The sequence below is a fragment of the Puntigrus tetrazona genome, unplaced genomic scaffold, assembly GCF_018831695.1.
Source record: "Puntigrus tetrazona isolate hp1 unplaced genomic scaffold, ASM1883169v1 S000001081, whole genome shotgun sequence".
Lineage (NCBI taxonomy): Eukaryota > Metazoa > Chordata > Actinopteri > Cypriniformes > Cyprinidae > Puntigrus > Puntigrus tetrazona.
Genome location: NW_025048669.1, coordinates 443,341 through 466,945, shown reverse-complemented (window position 1 = coordinate 466,945; position 23,605 = coordinate 443,341). Strand labels below are relative to the sequence as shown.

The 23,605-nt window shown below is 33.7% G+C and overlaps 2 protein-coding genes and 2 pseudogenes across 2 annotated transcripts; 2 read left to right on the top strand and 2 right to left on the bottom strand.

Annotated features, from left to right (window-relative positions):
• Positions 1 to 1,361: 1,361 nt before the first annotated feature.
• On the bottom strand, positions 1,362 to 6,344 carry LOC122340931 (annotated as a pseudogene).
• A 1,062-nt stretch (positions 6,345 to 7,406) lies between these two features.
• On the top strand, positions 7,407 to 11,001 carry LOC122340936 (annotated as a pseudogene).
• Positions 11,002 to 11,208: 207 nt separating this feature from the next.
• Positions 11,209 to 15,171, bottom strand: LOC122340934 (lysosome-associated membrane glycoprotein 1-like). Its single transcript, XM_043234175.1, has 6 exons — positions 14,875 to 15,171; positions 13,996 to 14,201; positions 13,564 to 13,686; positions 13,411 to 13,477; positions 13,168 to 13,332; positions 11,209 to 12,499 (listed from the first exon to the last, which is right to left on the bottom strand). Exons 1-6 carry the CDS (start codon positions 14,933 to 14,935, stop codon positions 12,360 to 12,362), a joined length of 762 nt encoding a protein of 253 aa, XP_043090110.1. The 5' UTR covers positions 14,936 to 15,171; the 3' UTR covers positions 11,209 to 12,359.
• Positions 15,172 to 16,612: 1,441 nt separating this feature from the next.
• Positions 16,613 to 23,278, top strand: LOC122340935 (T-cell surface glycoprotein CD3 zeta chain-like). The gene is made up of 8 exons (XM_043234176.1): positions 16,613 to 16,846; positions 19,948 to 20,045; positions 20,134 to 20,205; positions 20,937 to 20,987; positions 21,234 to 21,266; positions 21,452 to 21,499; positions 21,654 to 21,683; positions 22,678 to 23,278. Exons 1-8 carry the CDS (start codon positions 16,789 to 16,791, stop codon positions 22,753 to 22,755), a joined length of 468 nt encoding a protein of 155 aa, XP_043090111.1. The 5' UTR covers positions 16,613 to 16,788; the 3' UTR covers positions 22,756 to 23,278.
• Positions 23,279 to 23,605: the final 327 nt, after the last annotated feature.

Below are 23,605 nucleotides of genomic sequence, written 5' to 3'. Positions count from 1 at the left end.
TTTTAAAGTTTATGAAAGAAATCTTTTACACCTACAAGTCTGCATTTAATAAAAACACTACAGCCAGCAATATTTGTAAAATGTTATCAAATCTATTTTAAACATATTGTAAAACAACATTATCTTGCAGGAAGAAATCTAAAATTGATTTAAATAATTTTAGATGTACTATGCTGGCACCAAATAAATACATAAATCATAGTAGGTCATCCATTAAAACTTAAAATGGAAGAGATGTGATTTAACTAGTTTACCAACCAGGGAAGCCTCAGTGAAAACTCCAGCACACATTCATAAAGCTGACTAATGCTGTTCCAATCATTCAAGAACATCTCCACCACCTTCCTGCCACCCAGGCTCCGGAAAGGGGGTTTCATAAGTCAGGTAGACATGTCTGTAGAAGCTGAATTGAAATTGACAGAAAATATTGTCAAAGACACATACATTATTGTTTCGAAAGCTGTTAGAGTAAAAATGAACTGTCTTTACCTTTGTTCTTCGATTGTTCCAGCCCTGTAGTCTGAATGTACAGTCCAGCAGGGAGCGCTCTAGAGTTTCTCCTGGTTTCTACTCACCCTCCTTACAAGGTGGAACTCTGAAAGAAAAGAAAAAACATTTCATGAAACTATCACCAAAAGTTTCATTTTTGGTTTTTAATGTTTTGGAAAGAAGTCTCTTATCTTCCCCAATGTTGTATTAATTGGATTTTTGAAAAGTAAAAACTTCAATATTGTAAATTTTTTTTATGATGTCATTACTCCAGACTTCAGCGTCACACGATCCTTAAAAAATCATTTTATAATCATATTCTAATGTTTGATGCTCAATGAACATTTCTTATTATTATCAACATTTAAAAAAAAGACAAGCTGTTTAATATTTTTGTGGAACCTATGATACATTTTTTAGGATTCAATTATTACAATTTAATTAAAAGTTTAAACAAGCATTTGAGTGAAATCGAAATCTTTTGTTAAAAAAATAAAAAATTTTGAAACAATTTTGCCATTTTGTAAAGTATCACATATGTAATCAACGTTTGCAACATACGCACGTGATCTGAATCGCGTACACAACATATCTGTGTACATACGCTGCAACACACTATTTATATGATAGACTCCAAAAAGGACGCTATAGGTTGATGCAAAGAAAACATTTTTGAATAAATCTTACTTCAGTATACGTGATGGCATGGCTACACCCGTCCCCTTCAACCTGAACCCCTTGATGAGGAATCTCCATATTGGACAACTACGAGAATAAAAGACCATTCAGTAAACACAAAACGTGACATTTACAAATAAAACAGCTTCAGCTAATAGAGCACTGCTTTCACCATCTAATGGCTATGTAGTACCTCAACAGCGTAATCCGATGAGGGGCATGTTGGTGTCACACATGGCTACCAGGTGGGCCAGCTCCTTATTAAAGGCACACATTTCTCCTGACCTTTTGGGTTTCTTCGGTTCAATGGCACTTTGCTCTCCCGACAACTACAGGGTGACCAAAAAGAGACTTCATTACTTAAAATAAGAAAGCTGAAAGCCACAAAAAAAATTTTCATGAGAAAAATTCAACATCTCAATTAAAAAAATGAAATGAATGCATGAATTCATAATAATATCAATAACAGAAAACCTTTTTAAGTACAACAAAAAGTGTAAACAAATGTTCAGTTCAGTATCCCACCTTCCTCTTGGACCCAAGACGAGCCATTCGTCCAGATGAAATGTCCTGCACAAGCTCCTCCAGGTTGGGCTTAAACAGCTGCAGCAGCTGAGCAGAAGGCAGCCCATCCTCACTCTCAATCTGACTCACAGACAGAAAGTAGTACTTGTACTGGAGCTCTGTCGGATTGTTGGACACATCAAACATCTCGACCACCTGAGACAGACAAGAGTTAATTAAATGTGTAGAAAAAAAGCCTTTATCTCTGACATAAATACAGTAAATATTTATTTCAGTATTTACAATATAGTATTGTGGTAGGCGAGTGAGTTTGATGAACAGGCGGTGTTTTGACAAGTTGCCCACAGGATGCGTGGTTGGTTAGATAGGTGAAGAGTGTCTGTGCAGAGTGTGGAAGATGTTTCACAGACTGTCGACATCTCTGCTCGCCCAACCAGAATCTGTTCAAAACATAATATAATATATTATCATCGCCGTCACAACAAATAAAAACGCACCAAGAACAGGTAGCTTGAGTGCTTACTTTAGCTGCTGTAACTATGTAATGATGCGCTTCTATATCATCATTAATATTCTTCTCAATGTCATCTAACATTGACTGATCTGGAAATAAGAGAAGCGAGACTAGTTAGTAGTTGATTTGTTCAAATTATCTAATGTGCCTCCGACGGATATGTGACTTACCGACTCCATACAGCATTGGCTGAAACATTCCTGAATGTAAATCAACAAATATGTGGAGGCACTCTGATCGACCCGCAGGGCTCCAGGATTGGTGTATGACTAGTGTGGGCAGTGCAGTCTCTATGAAGGCTGAAAATAAACACGCAAAATCAATTAAATGCATATGAATTAAATAATTTATTTTGACTTTGTTTTCTTGTTGAAGAAAAAGGAAAAAAAAGAATATACAGTAAATTTGTGCTGTCAAACAATTAACTGCATTCAAAATAGAAGTTTTGTGTATTTATATATACACACACAACAAATATATACACACACATACATATATTATGTAAACAAACTTTTTTGGATGCAATTAAATGACGATTAATCATTTGACAGCACTATAGTAAATCAGTTTTGTAAAATAGAACAACAGGCAAATCATTGTGGTGTAAAATACTCACAGTTATCACTAGGGTTGCTACTTTTTAGGATGGCTTTGAGTTCTTGCAGCTTCTGATGTGAGCGGGCATGTACACTATCAATCAAAAGCTTTTCAACTGAGAGATGATCAATCTGAAAGAAAAGCCCAAAAAAAAAAGCTTTAATTCTTAAAAAGCCAATACTCCTGTCTTCAGTGTTGATTTTGTGCTCAAGAAACATTTCTTATTATTATCAAGGTTGATAAAGTTGTAATGCTTAATATTTAGTAGAAACTGTGGTATATATTATAAGCAAAGAAAAGCCCATACAATGCTCATCGTTGGGGTACCATCAATGTTATCATCAAAAAGGAGATTATATTAAAGAATGATACTAACCTTCATGGCTCTTTCCATTAATCTGGAATCACAGGCAGGGAGTGGAGGCTCATGAGAGATCTGTAATGGCTTGGATCCATCAGTCTCATCAATTCTGATGGCGACCTTGTGCACAGGTGCAGTGCCAGTCTTTCTACCCAGGACCTGTTGACTGCAAGGCAGGAAGCGTTAGATACAAAACCAAGAGAAAAATTAAATTGAATCTCTGTAGCAAATTTTAAAACTTACTTCCAGACAGATAATGCAGAGGCACTTGGCAGGGACATAGCGCCCACCTGCACTAGATCACCCCACCGCTCTCTGATCAACATCAGAGTCTGAGAGTGCAACACTTCCAGCTGTAGTGATAGGCAAAATGAGTCTGATAACAATCATTAAGGAAACTCTTTTGATTTTTTTCATTTTCATTTTGACTCAATTGTTTGTTTTTTAACTGATAATTTTTGTATTTTATGCAAACTGTATTCTAGAAAATATATATAAAAAAAACATTTTTAAAAAGAAAAGAAAAAGTTGTTTAAATTGACTAGTTGTGTATTGAAAATATCCAAGTTGGTTAAAAAAGTTACGGTTTAACTCCATGTATGTACTGTTAATAGAACTTTCTATCAAAAACAGAAACCAAATTTGTTCTGGAAGGATACGGAGGCAGGTGTACATGTCCTGAAGAGGCTTGTCATCTCCAAACAGTCGAGACTGCACCAACTCGTGGATATAATTCACCTGCATGCTGTGGACCAATGCTCGTCCATCTACACGGATTATAAAACCAATATTTATTAAAAGAAATTAGAAATTTAAATTGTTACAAAAAAGTTTCAAATAAGCTCATTTCTTTTTTTAAAGTTATTTCTTTCTATGCAACAAAGCATTCAAAAAGCGCCACTGTTTCCACAATATTAAGCAGCACAACTTTTTGATAAAAAGAAAGCATTTAAACACTAAATCAACATATTAGAATGATTTCTAAAGGATTGCGTCACACTGATGAACGGCATATTCGGGCTGCCGAAAACACTTCAGAATATATTAAAACTTTTTAACAGTGGAACAAATAAAATATATATTTTTTTAAATTATAATTTTAGACATATTTAAAGAAAATGTCAGAAAAACAAGGGTACATGCAAAGGGGGTTCCATCAAATATTATTATTATTATGCATCTTACCTCCAGTTTCCTTTGTCTTCAACTAGAATCTCTAGTTTAAGAAGTCTCCAAGGGATGTCAGGATCATCCCCATCACCGTCAGTGTGGCTTCAAATTCCCCCTCAACTCTAAATTTTACTCGCCCATTGGCTGCACACAAATAAGATCATTTATAAATCAGAACAAACAAAAAAAAAAAAAAATAAATAAATAAATAAATAAAAATTAAAAAAATGGACACATATAAGATATTTATTACACAGCAGAATACGTCTTGGAGCTTGGAACTTACCCACAGTTAAGTTGGCCAGCTGTGGGGCAAGTCAGTGGTGACTAGTCTGTGTCGCAGGATTTGATTGAGCTGATTTAGCGTTGTCTGTTTCTCTGCTTTGGTTATAGGGTCAGGAGGAATAATTTTGTCCTGTTAAAAAAAAAAAAAGACCACCATTGCTGTCTGTTTCACGTTTATACTGTCTACTTTAAGCTCTCGCGTTGGACTACTCACTCGGATACAGGTGGGCAGACGCGGATAAGACCCTGTGGTCAATACGTCGATGGCGAAAGGTATGGCAAAACTAGGCAAAGCGCAGTGTACCAAGGCGTCCTGGCCAGTGACGCCAGTCGATCAGCCGTGTCAACAAATAAATATGCTTGTTGATCCAGAAATGATGAGATCATCTGCAATCAGAGCTAAGAATGAGTACTACCTCAACAAGAAAGCAAAAACATTCATTTAAAAAAAAAATAATAAATATCACGTACCGCACATTTTTCCACTTTCCCAGCATTACTTGCCCATTTCACAAGAGCAAGCAGACGTACGAAGAGCTGCCGTGTCCGACTGGCAAACTGGACAATTTCAATTTTCCTGTAAGATACAGTTTAAATCAGTGAAGTTCATATGTGAGTAAAATGTAACTCGGGGGTTTTCAATCATTTAGGAGTCAAGGACAGTCAAATCTATGTGTATAGTTAAAAATGAATGTTATAATTACATCTAAATTATTATTTGCAAAATAAATACGAACAATATTGCTATTTTTCTCGTCATTATGGTAGCACACTTTATTATTACTTAATTTATATGTTCAAACGTTCATTCGTTTGCTAATTTAAGTATATAATTTAGTAAACATTTAAACTTTTTCTCCCTTAGCTCTGCCTTGCAGCTCCTGGCCTGTTAATCTCTGGTGTAATTTATGTTTTTGAGAATCTAAGCGGAAACTTTAAGGTAGTTTCTCACCTTTCCATATCCGTTTTTCGAGGAAGTCTGTGAAAAAAAAAGGATACAAGTTAAAAATAGCAAATAACATTTTACATTTTACAATCCTGGAAGAACTAACAATAAAGATCCATAAGTAACAGAACAAGAAAATTTGTGCACATTTTCTTTATGCTCTTTTGCAGCATATTATTAACAGACTTGGTCCACAGACAAAACTTAAAACCTTTGTCACTCACTATATCCAACATAAATGAACCTGCGATGCTATGAGCAGACCATTCAAATAAACTAGCTTCATGTTGCGATATTACTTTGCCCTGAAAAATTTTACACGGTTATCCAAATAAACATAGCCAAGTAAAAAGTAATACAAGGGTTAGCAGGACTTGCAGCAACATCCCTACATAATTTATATACCCTCATATAATCTTTAACAATTTAAAATCAAGATTTATAAATGAGCTGGCATGCTCTTCAAAGTGCAAAATATTTGTCAAGGCAACAAACGAGCCAGTGCTACACTAAACTTGATTTAAGCATGCCTGACCAGTGAGCAGAACCGGTCTGATATCTCTCATGAACTCACAGCTCAGCCAGGAGAGTGATCTCATGGTAGGTTCGCTGCAGCAGGAACTCGATCAAGAGGCTCAGCCGGACTCTTGAGTGGCCGGGGCTCCGGAGGAGGCTGCGGGGCTGAGCTCGGACCCTGGCGGGGACCAGCTGCCCGTCCGAACCGATTTGAACTGGAGCCATTTTAAAATACAACGGGAGCGATGTATGGCCACGGATCCGACCCTTGCACTCGCTGCGTTTACCGCAGACTAGCTCGAGAGAATATTATCACACGTTCGTCCTAATGGTTATAGGCGGCGGAAACAATTTTAACCCATGGAGAAAAGAAGAAATGAGTCTGTAACATGTAAGATGGAGAGATGGAGCCGCCATCACCCACTGGAGCTGAAGCAGGAAACAAAACTCTTCTTTTTCCCTAAATGGCGCTGGATAAATAATTTAAAATAAAAGTCTGAAAGCCAAAAGCGTGATTATAAAATAATTATATTAGATTTATTTGTATTTTATTTCTTTAAAGTACATAAAATAGAACACTAATGTATTTTTTTAAAAATGCGTTTTGTCTATATGTGCAGTCAAATAGCATTTTAACTGCTGTAAAGTGATAGTCTATGAGACCTTTATTTTGCCACGGTAAACGGCCGGAAAGAATATCCGGGGTTTTTTTGGAATATATTTGTATTTTTTCAATACATCAAGCATTTAAAATTAAACTAAACAAATGAATGAATTAAATTAATGATACTTTTACAAACAAATCAAACACATTTTTTGTCCATTATAAACAGGACTTCTGAAAACTAAATCGAGAGAGAAGAAGAGAACAAAAAAAAACATGATTTAAAGTAATAATATACCAAAACCAAATAGAAATATTATTATTAAATATTATGTATGGGTTATTTTGCATGCAGTTTTACTAAGTGAAACCAAGTGATAAATATTGATGCAATTTATTAATTAATAAATAATAAATCATGTATAATAAATATATACGTTATACCATATAACAACTTTCGAAACTAAAGTGATTATATATATATATATATATATATATATATATATATATATATATATATATATATATATATATATATATATATATATATATATATACAGACACACACACTTACAAATGCTAATGTGATTAAAATTATTAAAAGAATACTAATATAATATAGCTAACCACATAATATAATCAATAAAATAACAGAGTTGGTCTTTTTTTTTTTTTTTTTTTTTTTTTACCACACCATCCAATCACCTGCTGGGTAGTTTACAGTAGATCAAGTGAACTGCATAAATTACTTTGAACTTAACGACCTAGATTCAGTATTAACACTTAAAACAAACATCTAAAATGGTTAAAACGTCGAGTTAAAACAACAGACAGCTAGGCTACACACCATAAAATTATACGCGCAACACGCAAGGTAAAAGTAACCTGTGAATATGCCAGGTTCCAGTGTAGGGGGAGGAGTCTATATAAACAGCTCGGCTCAGTTAGTGTCCGATGGAAGACACGCATCAAACTCTACATGGAGAATCACTTTAATGATCAAAACACGGAAGGTTCCGCAAGTTCAGACAGCAACGACTGCCAAAAGGTATGACCCCGACTTTATATTATTATGATGCAGAGATGTTTCTTGTAAAATACAAATCGCTATATTATGGATAGAGGAACGGTCGCCACTAGATGGTCCAAAACACCTGTGCGTCAGGTGATGTTTGCGTCAGTGTCATATGAACACTTCTACAAGAAACAAACGTAATGTAAAATAATACTTATAATGAAATTTTTTTTATTTTAGCTTCATAATGTTATGGTATTTAATGTTATTATTCTTTAACAGTATTAAAACGTGTATTTTTTTTTGTATCCCTAGGGTAGACCAGTATGGATTTGAGAGAGCAGAAGATTTCAACTATGAATCCTATGAGGACTTCACGTCCAAGAATTTAGCTGTTGTCACTAGAAGGTCAAACAAGTGGTCGAAACTTTTGCAGAGCACTGTAAAAGTGGAGAAAAATGTTAAAGGTAGGTGATTTAATTCAGGGGTGTTGTTTTTGGTTTTTGAATCGACACAAAGGATGGAGGGGGGGTATTTTTCACTTTTTGTCCTTTGGGTTTGCAGTAAAGCGATACGTGAGGAAGGGGTTCCATGTGAACATCGCACTCAGATCTGGATGGCAACCAGTGGAGCCCAGGACCAGCTGGACAGAAATCCTGGCTACTATCATTCTCTATTAAAGTCTGAACATGACCTAAAATAGAAGAGGTTATACGTGCTGGTAAGTTATTTCTCCAGACATAAAACCGTGTTTTATTTTAAAGCGTGATTTTAAACCGATTGAGTAGGACGTATGGGAAACAAAATATTTCAGAGTTTTTTTCCAGATATGCACAGAACCTTTCCTGACAACATTCAGTTCCGTGCCTCCTCCCAGCCATGTTTACAAAAAGCCCTGTTTAATGTACTTCTGACTTATGGACACCACAATAAGGATGTTGGTTACTGTCAGGTACTGTCATGTACACATGCCCTTTTACACACGTGGCCACTGTCACTTGAATTCAGGATGTATTGAAGTTCCCACTGTAGATGAGAATCTAATACTCTTGTTGTGTATATACTAGAGAATAGTCTGTTATAACGAGTGAGGAAGTACGACACTCTAAACTGCTCTAATTTTGTGTTGTTTACCCTGTCAATATAATGACTGAACCTGTTGTACCTGTCTGAATTCAAATCAGTAGGCTGATGAAATGTATCCCTTGTTGCCTTTTTTAGGGAATGAACTTTATTGCTGGATACCTCCTCATCATCACTAAAGATGAAGAGAAGTCTTTCTGGTTAATGGATGCTTTACTTGGCAAGATCTTACCAGGTCAGTCACTATTACCTACGATTGTATATAACCAGGACTCTGGTTATCCTGGAAGATAAAACTAAATATTTGAGAATATATATATTATATATCTTCCATATAGACTTCCAAAATCACACAGGATTGAAATTACTTGGGGTGTACATGAAGGGTTTTTTTTTTTTTTTTTTTTTTAAAGTAAACTATTCTTTACTTTACTCTATTCTTTACTCTATATATATGTGTGTGTATGTATGTATATATATATATATATATATATATATATATATATATATATATATATATATATATATATATATATATATATATATATATATATATATATATACATATATATATATATATATATATATATATATATATATATATATATATATATATATATATATACATATATATATATATATACATATATATATATATATATATATATATATATATATATATATATATATATATATATATATATATATATATATATATATATATATATATATATATATATATATATATATATATATATATATATATATATATATATATATACATATATATATATATATATATATATATATATATGTATATATATGTATATGTATGTATGTATGTATATATGTATGTGTGTGTGTGTGTGTTTTAATCTAGACTATTACACAGCAACAATGCTGGGGCTTAAAATGGATCAAGAGGTGCTTGGAGAGCTTGTCAGAATGAAGGTTCCTGCTGTCTGGAAGGTCATGAATCAGCACGATGTAATGTGGACCCTGGTGGTCTCGCGCTGGTTCATCTGCCTGTATGTAGACATACTTCCTGTAGAGGTGAGGATGAAGTCAAAGGTTGTACTCTGTGAAAAGAGCTGAGTGGTAAGCTCCGCAGTCACTGAATGCATACAATTTTGAAATCTTATGAAATAAGTATCGATTTTAGAATATGTAAAGTCTGTAATGACCATATTGAATGAAAAGACTGGTAGCCATTTGTTTTTGCTAGACAGTGCTGAGAATATGGGACTGCCTTTTTACGAGGATCCAAGATCTTGTTCAGAGTGGCTTTGACGCTGATTCACAACATCAGAACCTCATCTCACAGGCCCAGAATCTCCCAGAAATCTGTGAACGCTTCAAACAGATCACTCATGGCAAGCGAGCACGTAGAGGACTACCATACCTTCATGCAGGTAAATTCTGTGGATACTGTTTATTTAGGCTAACTACTAACTAAACAAATACTTACAGAACTTCTCATAATGATGTGTTTGTTCTGAAGAGTGCTTGTTTGTCATCTCCCTTCAGAAAATCTTCATGGAGCCTGGAGGTCTCTCTACAGCAACAATTACTAAACTCAGGAAGATGTGTAGGAATCGCATTACTTCTGCCTAAAACCTCCACTATACTACACTAAATGATGGATGATGGACATACAGTTCTGCATGTTAGATGAGAATCTATTACTTACTAAATGGGGGGGAAAAAAAAAAAACTTTTATATGCATATTTTTAACATAATGACAGGGATACACTACATTTTAAGTGTGTCGGGTCAGTAAGATTTTTTTACTGTGTCTGACAGTGAAGTCTTGTGATCACCAAGCCTGCATTTATTTGATACAAAATACAGCAACCAGGAATAATTGAAAGTGTCATTTACAATTTAAAATAATGTTTTCTATTTATATAGAAAGGCTTAAATTTGCAATTTATTCCTGTGGTGGCAAAAGCTGCCGTTACTTCAGTCTTAAGTGTCAAATGAGCCTTTAGAAATCATTCCAATTTGTTGATTCGGTGTTGCTTAATATGAATATTTCATGGATACAACAATGAATATTGTTTGATTAATGGAAAACTAATAAAGCGTTTATTGAATGCTTTTGAAACGATGTATAAAATTTGACCTGATCAATTTAATGTGTCCTTGCTGAATAAAGTATTCAATTTTCAAAAAAAATTTACTGACCCCAACCCTTTAAACAGTAGTTCGCCCCCCCAAAAAAAATACTGGACACATGCTGTTTCAAACTTGTATAATCTTTACTGTGTGTGTGTGTGTGTGTGTGTGTAAAACGCAAAAGTAGATATTTTGAATTTTCATTTTTGGGTGAACAATCTAAGAGGACTTTTTTTTTTCTTTATTACCAACAATCTTATAAATAAATAAATGCTTTAATTAAATAAAGATATTTAACAAGCAAACTCTTTTTTTCCTGTCTTTTATTTTTCACTTTATTTAGAAACTTAGAATCGCATTCCCTTAAAACAACATGAACTTCATAGCAATCAAGGCAACACTTCAATATCCACAACATCTCCATTTATGCAGTCATTCTATATGAAGGTGCATCATAAAGGAGCAATTTAACCACCATATGATCAAGCGTGTTTTTAGTGCACTCTATGTTTGTAACAGTTAACCATTTACCTGGTTCTGTAATAGTCTAAACCTACTTCAAGTTATTCAGAACTTCCTGTTGTGTTAGTGTGTAACATACCCTTTGTCCATCCAGTAGTGCAAAAAATATTTCCTCGCTCTAACAGAATTTCCCTTTTAACATTTTTAAATGAGTACAAATACAATGCTAAATGGAAGCAAGCAGGCTATATTGTTTTTATAAGCAGTATGAGAGGAGAAACAGAGCTATTTAGTGTTATTAAAGGGTTTTCTACTCTAGAAAGTGGATATTGTATTTGTATAAGTTAACGGAGTCTCTTATGTACCCACTGCCTCGGCAGATCTGGAGAGATCCAGGCTAGATGTGGAATTTCTCTTTATTAAAACTTAGTACCAAATTGACATCTGTCTCAACACTGTTATGCAAGGCTTCTTTAACAGTATTAAAAGATTATCTTTCTCCAATTTGTTGAATCTCAAAAGCTGTCTTGTATCAGGAAGTAAATATCTAGTCCCTATTAGGCTAACAGCATCATCAGTTTTCCATAAATCTGTGTATTTATATAAATAAGCGCACAAAGTTAAATTTAAGAATATGAGGTACCAAACAGATCATATGCTTTCTAATCCAGATTAAACCTAAATAACAACAAACACCAGGCATTCCCCTAGATAAGCATAATCTGGTTCCTGAAAACATTGCCTTAGTACGACCTAGAGCCTCAAACACACATTTGATTCTGCCCTGCATCCTTAAGTATGCATTAATTATACTATGTTTAACATAATACAACAAAAAGTCCAGGAAGTGCAAGTCCACCTGAGAGGTGGCAGGTGAGTCACCAGCAGAGGGCAGGGTGGGTTAAAAACTAGGCAGTTTCAATTGTAGTAGCGTCGTTGAGTCCAGATGAGAGTAGAAATCGGTGGTGCTTACACATCCTGCTTGAAGAATGAGGTTAGATGGTCTGGTAGCCTGCATGACTTCTGTTCCTGCCAATAAGGTAGGCCAGGATCACGATGAGCACTAGAACAGCCAACGCAGCACCCACAATAATGGGAATCAACATGTCGTCCTCATCTAGCTCACACTCCTCAGCTAGAACAAAGACAGAAGGGGAGATGGTATATATATAAAATTTTCAAAAGTTTAGAAAATTATAATACATATAACAAGAACTCAGACTCAAACTTTTAGAACAAATTGTCAGAACAAATTGAAAATCAGCTGTTAAATTTGAGTACACAATTAGACAACTAGATGCAATGTCATTTGAGTACACAATTACAACCAATTATATGAAAAATAGGATTTTTGAATATAATGTGTCAGTTCATTTATTTTGCTATTATAAAAGACAAATTAACTATATTGGTATACATAAATGAACTATACACATATACATCATTTTTTTACTACTGGGTGCAGGAAAATAAAATTATAGGAGAATAATAGAAGAAAAATATAGCAAATATAAATATAAAATATATCAAAATATAAATATAATTTAGCTTTTTTCACATATACATATATATATATATATATATATATATATATATATATATATATATATATATATATATATATATATATACACATTATAGTAATATTATTGTGTGTCAAATTTATTCTTATGTAAAGGTTATTGAGTTTATCAGCTTCACATTGTTATGACAACTAAGCATTGTATCCTGCGGATTAATCTTGTGCGAACCCAGAACATTCCTTGAGGAATTAAAGGACAAAACTGAGAAAAGAATAAAAACCTGCTCCAAAATCTCCATTGACACCAAAAGGCTGCACTTGAAGCTGGAAGGTGTTGAGAGAGAACTCCTGTGTAACGCTCAAGGTCTTCTCCTTCTGACACATGTAAGAGTGACCCAGGGTTCCCACCATGTAGTTTAGAGTGGTGTTCCTGAAAGTGTTGCGCTCTAGGCAAAAAATATAAAAAATTGCTCAGATTTTAAAAGCTAAAACTATTAAATATGAAATATTTATTAATGACTTACTAGTCATATCAGGCAATGCAGCTGATAACTCCAGCCCACTAAGATGATACTTGTTTGATGTGGAATTCTGAAAAGGAAACAAGCGTATTTTATGTCATGATGACACCAACAACGGAGGATTGAGGGAAAAATTGGAGGAGATGCGAAACTTACGAGAGAGAAGCTGAAAGTCAGAGTAATGTTGTCCTCATTGAGTATGAGAGTTGCACTGTCCGGATCACAGGATCCAGATATTTTAACCAGGTTTGGATGCAGGTTCAAGACCTCCTGGACAGTCTGGAAAGAAATGTATGCCTACATTTAGATTACATTTACAAATCTTCATTAATCTGAATTACAATCATAAAATGGTCATACAAATCCGTTTATCCCAGCAAATCCCTTTATTTGCAGGCCAACCAAAGGAATTTTAATAATAGCAAAATTATTGGTATTTGTCCTTTTTCTATGCATAAACAAGCTAAGAATAAAAAATGGAATTGGCATTTTTAGGTTTGTTTACCCACTGAACAGAATAAAGAGATATTAAGCAGAATATTTCAAGCTACTCCTGTCCAATGAAACTAAAAGTACACGTGGAAGTACCTTGCCATGAGAGCTCGAAATGAAGCTAATGTTTAGTTGCAGTCCCATCCGTGCCAAGAGACAGACAGCATCGGTGGCATTGGTGATATTATAGCTGCCTCGCTCAGGGGGTCCGGGGGTTGCAGGAGAAGCCGAAGGAGAGCTGGTTTCAGGGGCGACCGCAGTGGGGAGAACATCAGCAGTCAAAGTCTGATGTATAGTGAGAGCTGGAACAGTAATGTCATTATTACACTATGCTTATTCATTCCAATAGCATAAGTAATTTTTGACATTATACTGACATCTATTGACATGGATGCATTGTATTTGTTTATTAATGCTGCTGCTCCACCAAACAAATGTGTTTATTTTTTTGTCATCATCATAATTATTAATATTCAAATAATAACCAAACTGTAAGACATGCTGTTCAGTTAATGGCAATATGGTGACATCCATGAGGGGGCGACCCTTTAGGTGTACACAATGCAGTTTTTTTTTATATAAACATTAAGCCTTACTAAAAGCAAATAATCATATCATTTCTTCATTTTAGAAACTTTTTTGTTTTTTCAAAACAATGAACGTCAGCTTCTTAAAAGATTCATAAACTGGCAGTCAAAACCAGCATGGACGTGGTCATTTTACAAGTCATATCTGTAAATACGCAAAAACATTTTCCTCCAAATAAGAAATACTCAGATTTTCATACACAGCATACATTAGTAGGCCACGGTTTAGTTGGAATACATATTATATATATTTTTAAATAACAAACATCAAATAAAGAAAGAATAACCTTTCTTGTTATTTTTATTTTATTTTTTTGTAATTATTATTTAATGAACCAAAATACAAGGCCTGCGGGCTCCAAATAAACTATATTTAAATCAAACTTACCTAACAGCAGGCTAAAAATTGCCATGGATGGCATGTTTTGTTTGCGGATGATGGGGATCATGTTTCTTGCCAAAGTGAATCAAAACACATTCGATAGAAAACCAGATGATGGCAGACTGTTCAATATGCGCCTTCAAACGGACTCTTCGGATAACTGTCGTTATGTTACAGACGTCAAGGCCGCTTTGAACTGCCGCTGTGCCAAATCTACATCTGATAAACGCAGTAGGTCAGATTTGTTTAGTTTCTCGTAACCGCAGCAGAAACACTAGCGTCATGTGAGCGACTGCTAGCAAGTGCGCATGCGCGTCGGGTGCTTGTTTTTTTTTTTTTTGCGTTAAATGCATGTTGTTGTTCTTTTAGAAAAGATAGGATATGATATAATATGCAGTGCTGCTATGTCTGTCGATAATAAACGAAATAATAATAATTAATTATACATAATTATATATAATTATATGTGTCATATATTTCTGTCATATAATATTTCTGTAAGCGTTGTGATAAATGATTCGTTTCTGAACAGTTAGCGAATCATAAAATAATGCAAACAGTGAAATATAATACAATTAAACCTCACATCGATGCATTACATTTCCTATAGTGTAGTATTTCATCGTGCGATTGGATCGTTATAATAGGAAACAACTGTGTGTGTGTTTTGCATCTTGTTTAGTCGTGATTAATATTTTGACAATTATGAACAAGCAAGTTAATGCCTATATTATGTTTCCTGTCTTTAAGCGGCACTTAAAGAATGATAGAATATTGTGAAAATGTAGCCTAGATTTAAAAGTAGCTACACATAAGTAATCTAAGGTAAGTGATGTAATGAGCAATGGAATGAGGATACATGTGACTTAAGATACTCCTAAGTGTCACATCACAGAGACAATTTACAAGGAGGCGAAAGATTTTAGAACCATTCTGCAGTGCCATCACAGAAGTGTGATACCTGACCTTTTACCCTTTTATGTTGCTTGCAAAGGTTTATTTAAAGAGCCATAATTATCTTATAAAATGTATCTGTAACATTTTGCAGTGATCATGAGGGAGACTGTGGTCAAACAAATAACTGTGTTATATATACTTTTCCCAAAGTATATATTTAATGTTAACTAAGTTTAAGAATGTTCTAAGTTCCATTAGATGATTCTGCAAACAGGAACACTCTGAAAAAAGTAAGAACATTTAAAAAAGGTAAGATGGACATCATTAAAAGTCATCAAAGGTTAGTTTGACATAGACATAGTTAATGGGAATGTTCTCTGTTAGCTGGCCCTTGCTAAAAAATATTCTAATTAAAGCCACTATTGTACTAGTGTTTAAAAAACAAATAAAACCACACCAATGGCAAATGCAAAACAGCAGGGGGCACAACATGTAAAAATTAGCTTGTGAAATAATATTTGCAACCTATTTTCAAAGTGAAAAAACACTTAAATGTTTTATAATAGTTACAGGTGATGTTTATAATCTCTGTTCTAAAGATGTTGCCTGATTCATTTTTTCTTTAACTGTGAACAAATATTTCTATTGCATGTGATTTCCTGCATAAAAAGTTCATTCAGATTCATATTTGTTATGAATACAATGCTGTTAAAATGGAAAAATCTAACTCAGTGGCAGCAATACGCAATACTGATGAAAGACACATAACTGTTAGCGTGAAGATGGTCTAAAAATATACAGGAAATGCTGGTGAGACTTTTTTGAGATGAGAGGACAAGAGGAGGCAGTGGTTGTCATTCACTAGAACAGAAAACTTAGGGCTAGGGCCACTTCCTGTTAGGTAAAAGATTGACACAGAAGAAGCAATCAAAACAGAAAGGCTAAAAACTGTTGCACATCACATACAGGCCAAGCAACAGGAAGGCACGGCATCCAAAGAAAATCATAGTTTCAAGGAATGTAATGGAAATGAGAAGGACAATCACTCTTTTATTCTTGGTCTCACATGTGTCCTCCACAGGTAAAATCATTTCTCTTGCTTTGTACATACTTATTGCGTAAGGTGCCATACACTGGCATACATCTAGTACGTTCAGCGCTAAGATTTCATGCTATACTATATGGTTTGTGAAATCTGTATTCTTCGCTGCTGTATGCGTTGTGAAATCTGTATTTGTCACTGTTTGGAGTGAACGCTGTAGAAATTAAATATTAGAATTATTTTGCGCGTTTTCTCCCGTAAAGAACATGGAGGTCAAACATCAGGACATCTTCATGTGGCCATTTTAGTTTCCCTCTGCAAGACAGGCAGCATAAAATGTAACAGCTGTGCAACAGAATGCATGAAAAGATGAAAGGTTTTTAGCATTGCTATGATGGTTTGTAACTGTCAACTTCTTAAACCTCTTACATGTTGTTTCCTGAGAATAAAAACAAAAGAAGGATCCAAGAAAAGCAACTCAAACACTTTGAAAACCCACTCTCTCCTTTTTACGAAACCCGAGGTCAAAATTGGCAGAATCAGCAAATGTTTCAAAAAGCAACATCAATAGCCGCTTAGACATACCTACTGTAGGATACTTTGGTTATTATTTTTATTTACCCTAATCTAATTTAAACCAAAAAATATTTAGCAAAACGTTATTATAGTTGTATTATTATTATTATCATTGACAATATTATTATTTCATGTGTAGTGGCTATTGTAAGCATTATTTAAAAAAACGATACAAAAATAAATAGAGCAACAAATCGTGCAGATGTACTTACAGGACTTTTATTGTAATTGAAATATTGGAATTATGAATGCCAGGCCAATTCAGAGATGCAGACCTTTCAGTTCAACATTCAAATCCATTGATTAACACTTTCTACCTGTTTAGTACGAAAGCTGAAAGCAGTGTTTTTAGGAAAACAGTATTAGTAAGAAGAATGTTTGTTTGTGAATAAAGTAGTATTTTCTAAATATACCTGCACTTTACTAGAGCATTTGTACCAATACGCAAAATGTTTGTGCTGCAAATCAATATCAAAACATGGCAATAAGAAAAAATTTTTCAGTATCTATTAAATATGTTGGAAGACTTTATTAGCAAGTTTGAGGCAATAATGAGAAAAGTAGATAAATGACGGCATAACCCGATTTTTGACAAATGAATCTGCTAGATATGTCTGACAAATATATTTGACAAACTGCAAAATCATGCATATGTATATTTGTATATGACAATGCTATCTTAGCAGTCAATGTATTGTCATTAAAAAAAAACTCACACTTAAAAAAAATGATTCATGTTAAAATGCAGTGTGGTGCAAAATTCAAAATTGTTTTATTTATAGAATGTATAAATATTTTATTTGTCTAGACTTATACAATATATATTTATAGTTACTATGTCCTTGTTTCTGTATGCAATGATCGTGCAGAAGAAGAGTGCTATGTCGTGTGAAAGGTGTGTGGTCAGTTTGCTAACCTTCATCCACCAGCCCCCGTAAACACCTACTTGATCTGCAGTGATGCAATGGGGGCTTCACTATTTTGTGCTCGTTCTTGCACTTAACTAGACCCATGCAGAGAAACCACCAAACTAGATGACACACACACACACACACACACACACACACACACACATTTGCACAGAGATCATAGAGAGACTGATAGAGGAGCCTGGGCCCCTCTAACAGGAAGGCATGAATGCAGTTTTTTTTCCATAAAGTTTTATTTTTAAACCACTAATGTAGAAATGAGTGTGAGGAATGACACTTGTTCCCTTTTATGTTCAATTATGCAAGAATTGTCTAAAATAATATTTATAATACAATAGGCTGCCAAGCAACGAACTACCATATGGTGAATGTTAGTTTAACTTACTTTCTTTTCATGCATTTATCTAATCATTGTCTATTTAGCTAAACATTATTTGCATTTATTTCAACAGCAGTAGAGCATTGGGTTAACTAGACAAAAGTTTATTTGTGATTCCTGCTTGCATTAGTTATTTTTGCCTCAATTACTTAAATGTTTTTTTTAGCCCCAATGTATCAATCGGTAAGTATCATTAGTGCATGAATATCTTAATATCATAATAACTGATTGCAGTTAAAAGTCAAGTTAGATGTAGAATTTTATCCATAAAATCTTGCTAAATTAATAGATCGCAATGCTTGTAGAGTACTTGGATGTGACCCATCTCCCTCCGTTGATGGGAATAATTATGAATGCTATGTATAGTCTGTGCAAAATTCTTTGCGTCTTAGAGCAATGTAACTACATTTTTTTGTTTCTTCGAATTTTTGTTGTTTGTACCATTTCTGTTGCGCCGTCATAATAAACTGTAGTGAAAATACTATAATATCCAGAAGATTTACGTTATTTCAAGTTATTAGAAAATGCATATAGACCTGTTTTGTTCACGATCAAGACATTTACGGTCTTCAAGAAACATCGAGTAATCTTTAATACTATCCATTGATTTATTTTTATTATTCTGTTAAATGTCTGAATAAATGTTATATACATGTGTGCACTGTTTTAATGTATTATTTAATGTATTTATTTAAAAAAAGGAACAGTGTGCTCTTTTAATAAATGTTTCCATTCGATGCATTGTGCCGTATTTAACCAGAGGCTAATTTTACCTGGTCTTTGTGTTTTGTTGTGAAGTCAGTTTGCATTCTTCTTGTATTCATCTAATCCAATGAATGCAAGCAGATCATTTAAAATCTAATTTTACAAGAATAAACATGAGAAAAACTCATAGTATATTAATCAGTGACTCTTGAACTAGACATGAAAGCCTTGTTACTGTTGTATTAACATCCCATATAGACATTTAAGCATATCAAATATTTCCGATGTTTTACAACTTGCCTTAGAACTAAACTAACATCGGCTAATCTAAATACATTCGCATGGTGGTTTCGATCATTTTCTTAAATTTTCTTTTTTTTTTTACATATTCTTTCTTGTTTTCTTGCTTTTTAACATTACAAAAACATCTAAGCAGAGAATGAAAGAAACGAAGACAAACAAAACATCCATAAATCACCAGAACAAGCAACCAAATTTGAAACAGCATGTTTTAGTTGAGTACTTTACAAAAATGTTTGTTCTCTTCGCAGAGGCCTCGTCTGTCAGTGACCCAACGTATTGCTATATTTTAGATGTTTTTCTGCTGCTGTATTCTATCGTCTTTACTGCTCTCTACTTCAGAGAGAAGGTAAGTTGAGCTCTAGCATGCACCATACGCTCCAAGTGAAAAAATGTACTTCACGATTTTAACCGCTAACCTGCCTTGTATCGCTTAGTTTACAAAGGAGGGACCTGTTCCTCCAGATCCTGCGACCCCGGGCCGTAACCCCAATGAGCCTGTATATACAGTGAGTTTATTAACTCTCTATTAACTCTCTCTTTATTAAGTCTCTTGAATAGAGTTTGAAATATACTTCACGTAATGATGTGTATTAGCCTACACTGAATGAGTCATTCCTACTATAAAGCGCATTTTCATCCCCTTATAATGGGTGTTATATTAATAATATTAAAAGCATTAACCACCCCCTTTTTAAACATGAAGTTTGAGCTTACTTTTAGTTTGCAGTCATATTTTGATGAGCATGGTAGGCAATTTATTAAGTCCCCTCTTTTTTCCTTTTTAATAGGCTATCAAAAACGTTCCAAAAAACCCCCAAGTATTATTTTCGCCATATATCGGAAAACTCTGTGCTTTGGTAACCATACAGCAGCTAAAATCAAACATAAAAAAATAAATAAATATATATATATATAATTTTTCTTGGTTGCATAAGGCTGGGCCTTCTTGTTTGCAGAAGAGACTGTTCACAGCCAAGAACAGATAAGCACTCTGACTAATTTTTAATCTAGCATTTGTGGTTACTGAAATTGTTGAAAAGCTCAAATTAAATGTAAAATCAAATGTAATGTACTTCATTCAATTCTCACAATTCTTACAATTCACAGCCTGAGTCTAGCCAGAACAGGTTTAACTTTATTAAAATACCTCCTTGAACTACAAAAGAAGCATTTTTGAATTATTGCACAATTGGAACGACCCAAATAACAAAGACAACACGCCTGCTGTATTTCTTAGGACTTGGATCTGCCTCAGATGAGTTCCGATTATCAGCAACTGGATAGACCGGTGAGATTATTTTATGTTTTAATTCACTGTGCAATTATATTGACATTAACCAGAACATCACAGAGAACACGGTAGTGCATTAACTGCTGATTAATGATAAGCCCATTTGGTGTGTTGTACACATACTTTACTTCCTGCCTTGATCTCCAATCTTATTTGTAATCTGTGATACAGTATGATAAACCTTAATTGCAGTTTTAAGTTATTTCACATGCCTATCAACATCTACCCCTTAACATATTTCAGATAAGAAGACGAGAGCCAGAGACACATTATCAGGTCAGTAACACTTACTTGTCAAAAAGGATGTGAGAGATGAAGCAGATAAAAGTTTCATACCTTCGAAAATGTTTTTTACGACATCTCTGTTTCCTGCTGCCCTCCTGTGGTTGTTTACAGCACATAAATATACTGTGTTCGGCTGGGGTGGTTGGTGTTTTTACTTTGGTTTGTGTATTTTATAGGAATTGAGAGCACATACAAGTGATGAATACCAGGAAATAAGAACTAAAGTAAGTGTATCAAGCCAACGAATATGAGAAAAGTGTGTGGGTCGTGGGGGTTAGGAAGTGTTTTAGATGTGAGGTTTACCCAGCAGTGAAGCATAATATACACACTGTGCTTAATTGACAAATAATTTTAACTATTAATGTTCTCTTTCTGCAGCCTCGCAAAGGCAAGAACAAATCTAATGAGGTAATGTACGAATTACTAATTTTAAAAACTTGGTTTTATATATCCCATTCACGTATTTAAACATCAAAATACCTTTTTATGCACTTTGCATAAAACATAATATTTACCTATCTTTTTTAATCTTTTTAACAAGTTACTATTCCAGAATTATCCTAAGTTGTCTTGTAAGTAGTGTTGGGGACAGTTACTTTTAAAATTAAAATATTACAATATTGCGTTACCGCCTAATTACGTAACTTAGTTACTTTTTTATGGAAAGTAATGTGTTACTTTACTTTTGCAATACTTTTTGAATACGAGCAGGGCTTGATTGCTTCTTTTTAATATAATATGTTATTTTTATAGAAATGAAAAGCCATTTTGTACCAACAAGTGTAATGAATAAACCTCAGGCCGAATGAAGAGTAAATTCACGTCTGTACAGAAGAATGCAGGAGAAGAAAGTTCAACAATAAAAAAACTGAAACAGAATTGTTAGCTTATGTAAAGTAATTTTTGCTTATTAGTATGGTTGAACTGGATCATCATAGGTCAGCAGCAAAGACGTTGATTAATAAAATGGGTTTAGGTACATTTGTGTTTACATCTCACTGTTTTAATTCATTTTGATAATTACAAATCTTTTTTTTTGTGTGTGTGAAGAATTAATGCGTGTTGACATTTAGTCTAGACCTACAGTAGCATCATGTTCAAAGCACACACAACGCCACTGTACTTTTCTCCCAACATGGGGAAAGGAGACTTTTCTGTACATAAATAGGGGAAAAAAGTAACGCTACTTTACTATTAATTTACTAGTAAAAAAGTATTATTATTACGTAACCTGTGTTACCTGTAATGCGTTATCCCCGACACTGCTTGTAAGTGCTCTAGGTAATCAGTAATCACAACATGGTACGTTTAAAGCAGACTACAGTTTTGTAAAAAAAACAAAAAAAACAAAAATGATTTAAGTTTTTGTTTGTGTTTAAAGTTTTTGTTTATTACTTTAAAGGGTCGAGCAGGGAGAAACAGGAATGCAGCCGAGGCTGTGGAGATGGAAACATTTCCCACTGATGCATTACACAATTAACACAGAGCACAAGCTCAGGAGCAACCTCTATATCTGTTAACAGATAAATTGTATATCTTTGCTGAATGCATTTATATCTTTTTTTTTTTAATTTGTTACTTCGCCTGACCTGTGTTTTGGAGTCTTGCATATATTACAGTTCAATGGTTTGGTGTCAGTAAGATAAAAAAAAGAAAAGAAATTAATACCACTATTTAGCAAGGATGCATGGATTTGATCAAATGTCAGTAAAGACAGATTTATGATGAATTATACAGATTTTTTTTCTTTTAATAAATATTGTTCTTTTGAACGTTTTATACAAAGAAACTTGAAGCCCAACTGCTTCAGACGCAAGAAATGTTTTTATTGAGCACCAAATCAAAATATTTTAATGAATTCTGAAGAATGTGATATGTGAAATTCAGCTTTGCCATAACTGGACTAAATAAACATGCGAAAATATACTAAAATTGACACGTTATTTTGTATTACTGTTTTACATTACTTTGCTGCATACTAATTAAATGCATCTTTATCAAGACTTTTACAACAATTTTTTTTGCAGAAAATTTTGAACACTAGTGTGTTCCATATGTATAGTATGCACTTTTTATATATATATATATATATATATATATATATATATATATATATATATATATAATACAAGATATTGAGATAATTAATGCAATATTGATAATTCAAGACATAAACATATCATTTTTATGAATTTGTCATTTGTCAAAAAGACAATTCAAGTACCTGTCCAAAGATGTAGCACTGTTTTTTATACATATTTATAATAATATATAAATATAAATAATATAAAATAAATGTAAAATGATATCGGCTCCATAAATTCTTCAAC

Coding starts and splice junctions, on each gene's coding strand:
- LOC122340934 (XM_043234175.1), bottom strand. CDS start 14,935: ATGATCCCCATCATCCGCAAACAAAACATGCCATCCATGGCAATTTTT. Junction 13,333..13,410: donor TGCATTGCCTGATATGACTA/GTAAGTCATTAA, acceptor TTTTTTGCCTAG/AGCGCAACACTTTCAGGAAC. Junction 12,500..13,167: donor CAATGGAGATTTTGGAGCAG/GTTTTTATTCTT, acceptor TCTTTGTTCTAG/CTGAGGAGTGTGAGCTAGAT.
- LOC122340935 (XM_043234176.1), top strand. CDS start 16,789: ATGGAAATGAGAAGGACAATCACTCTTTTATTCTTGGTCTCACATGTG. Junction 20,206..20,936: donor CCAATGAGCCTGTATATACA/GTGAGTTTATTA, acceptor TGTATTTCTTAG/GACTTGGATCTGCCTCAGAT. Junction 21,267..21,451: donor AGCCAGAGACACATTATCAG/GTCAGTAACACT, acceptor TGTATTTTATAG/GAATTGAGAGCACATACAAG.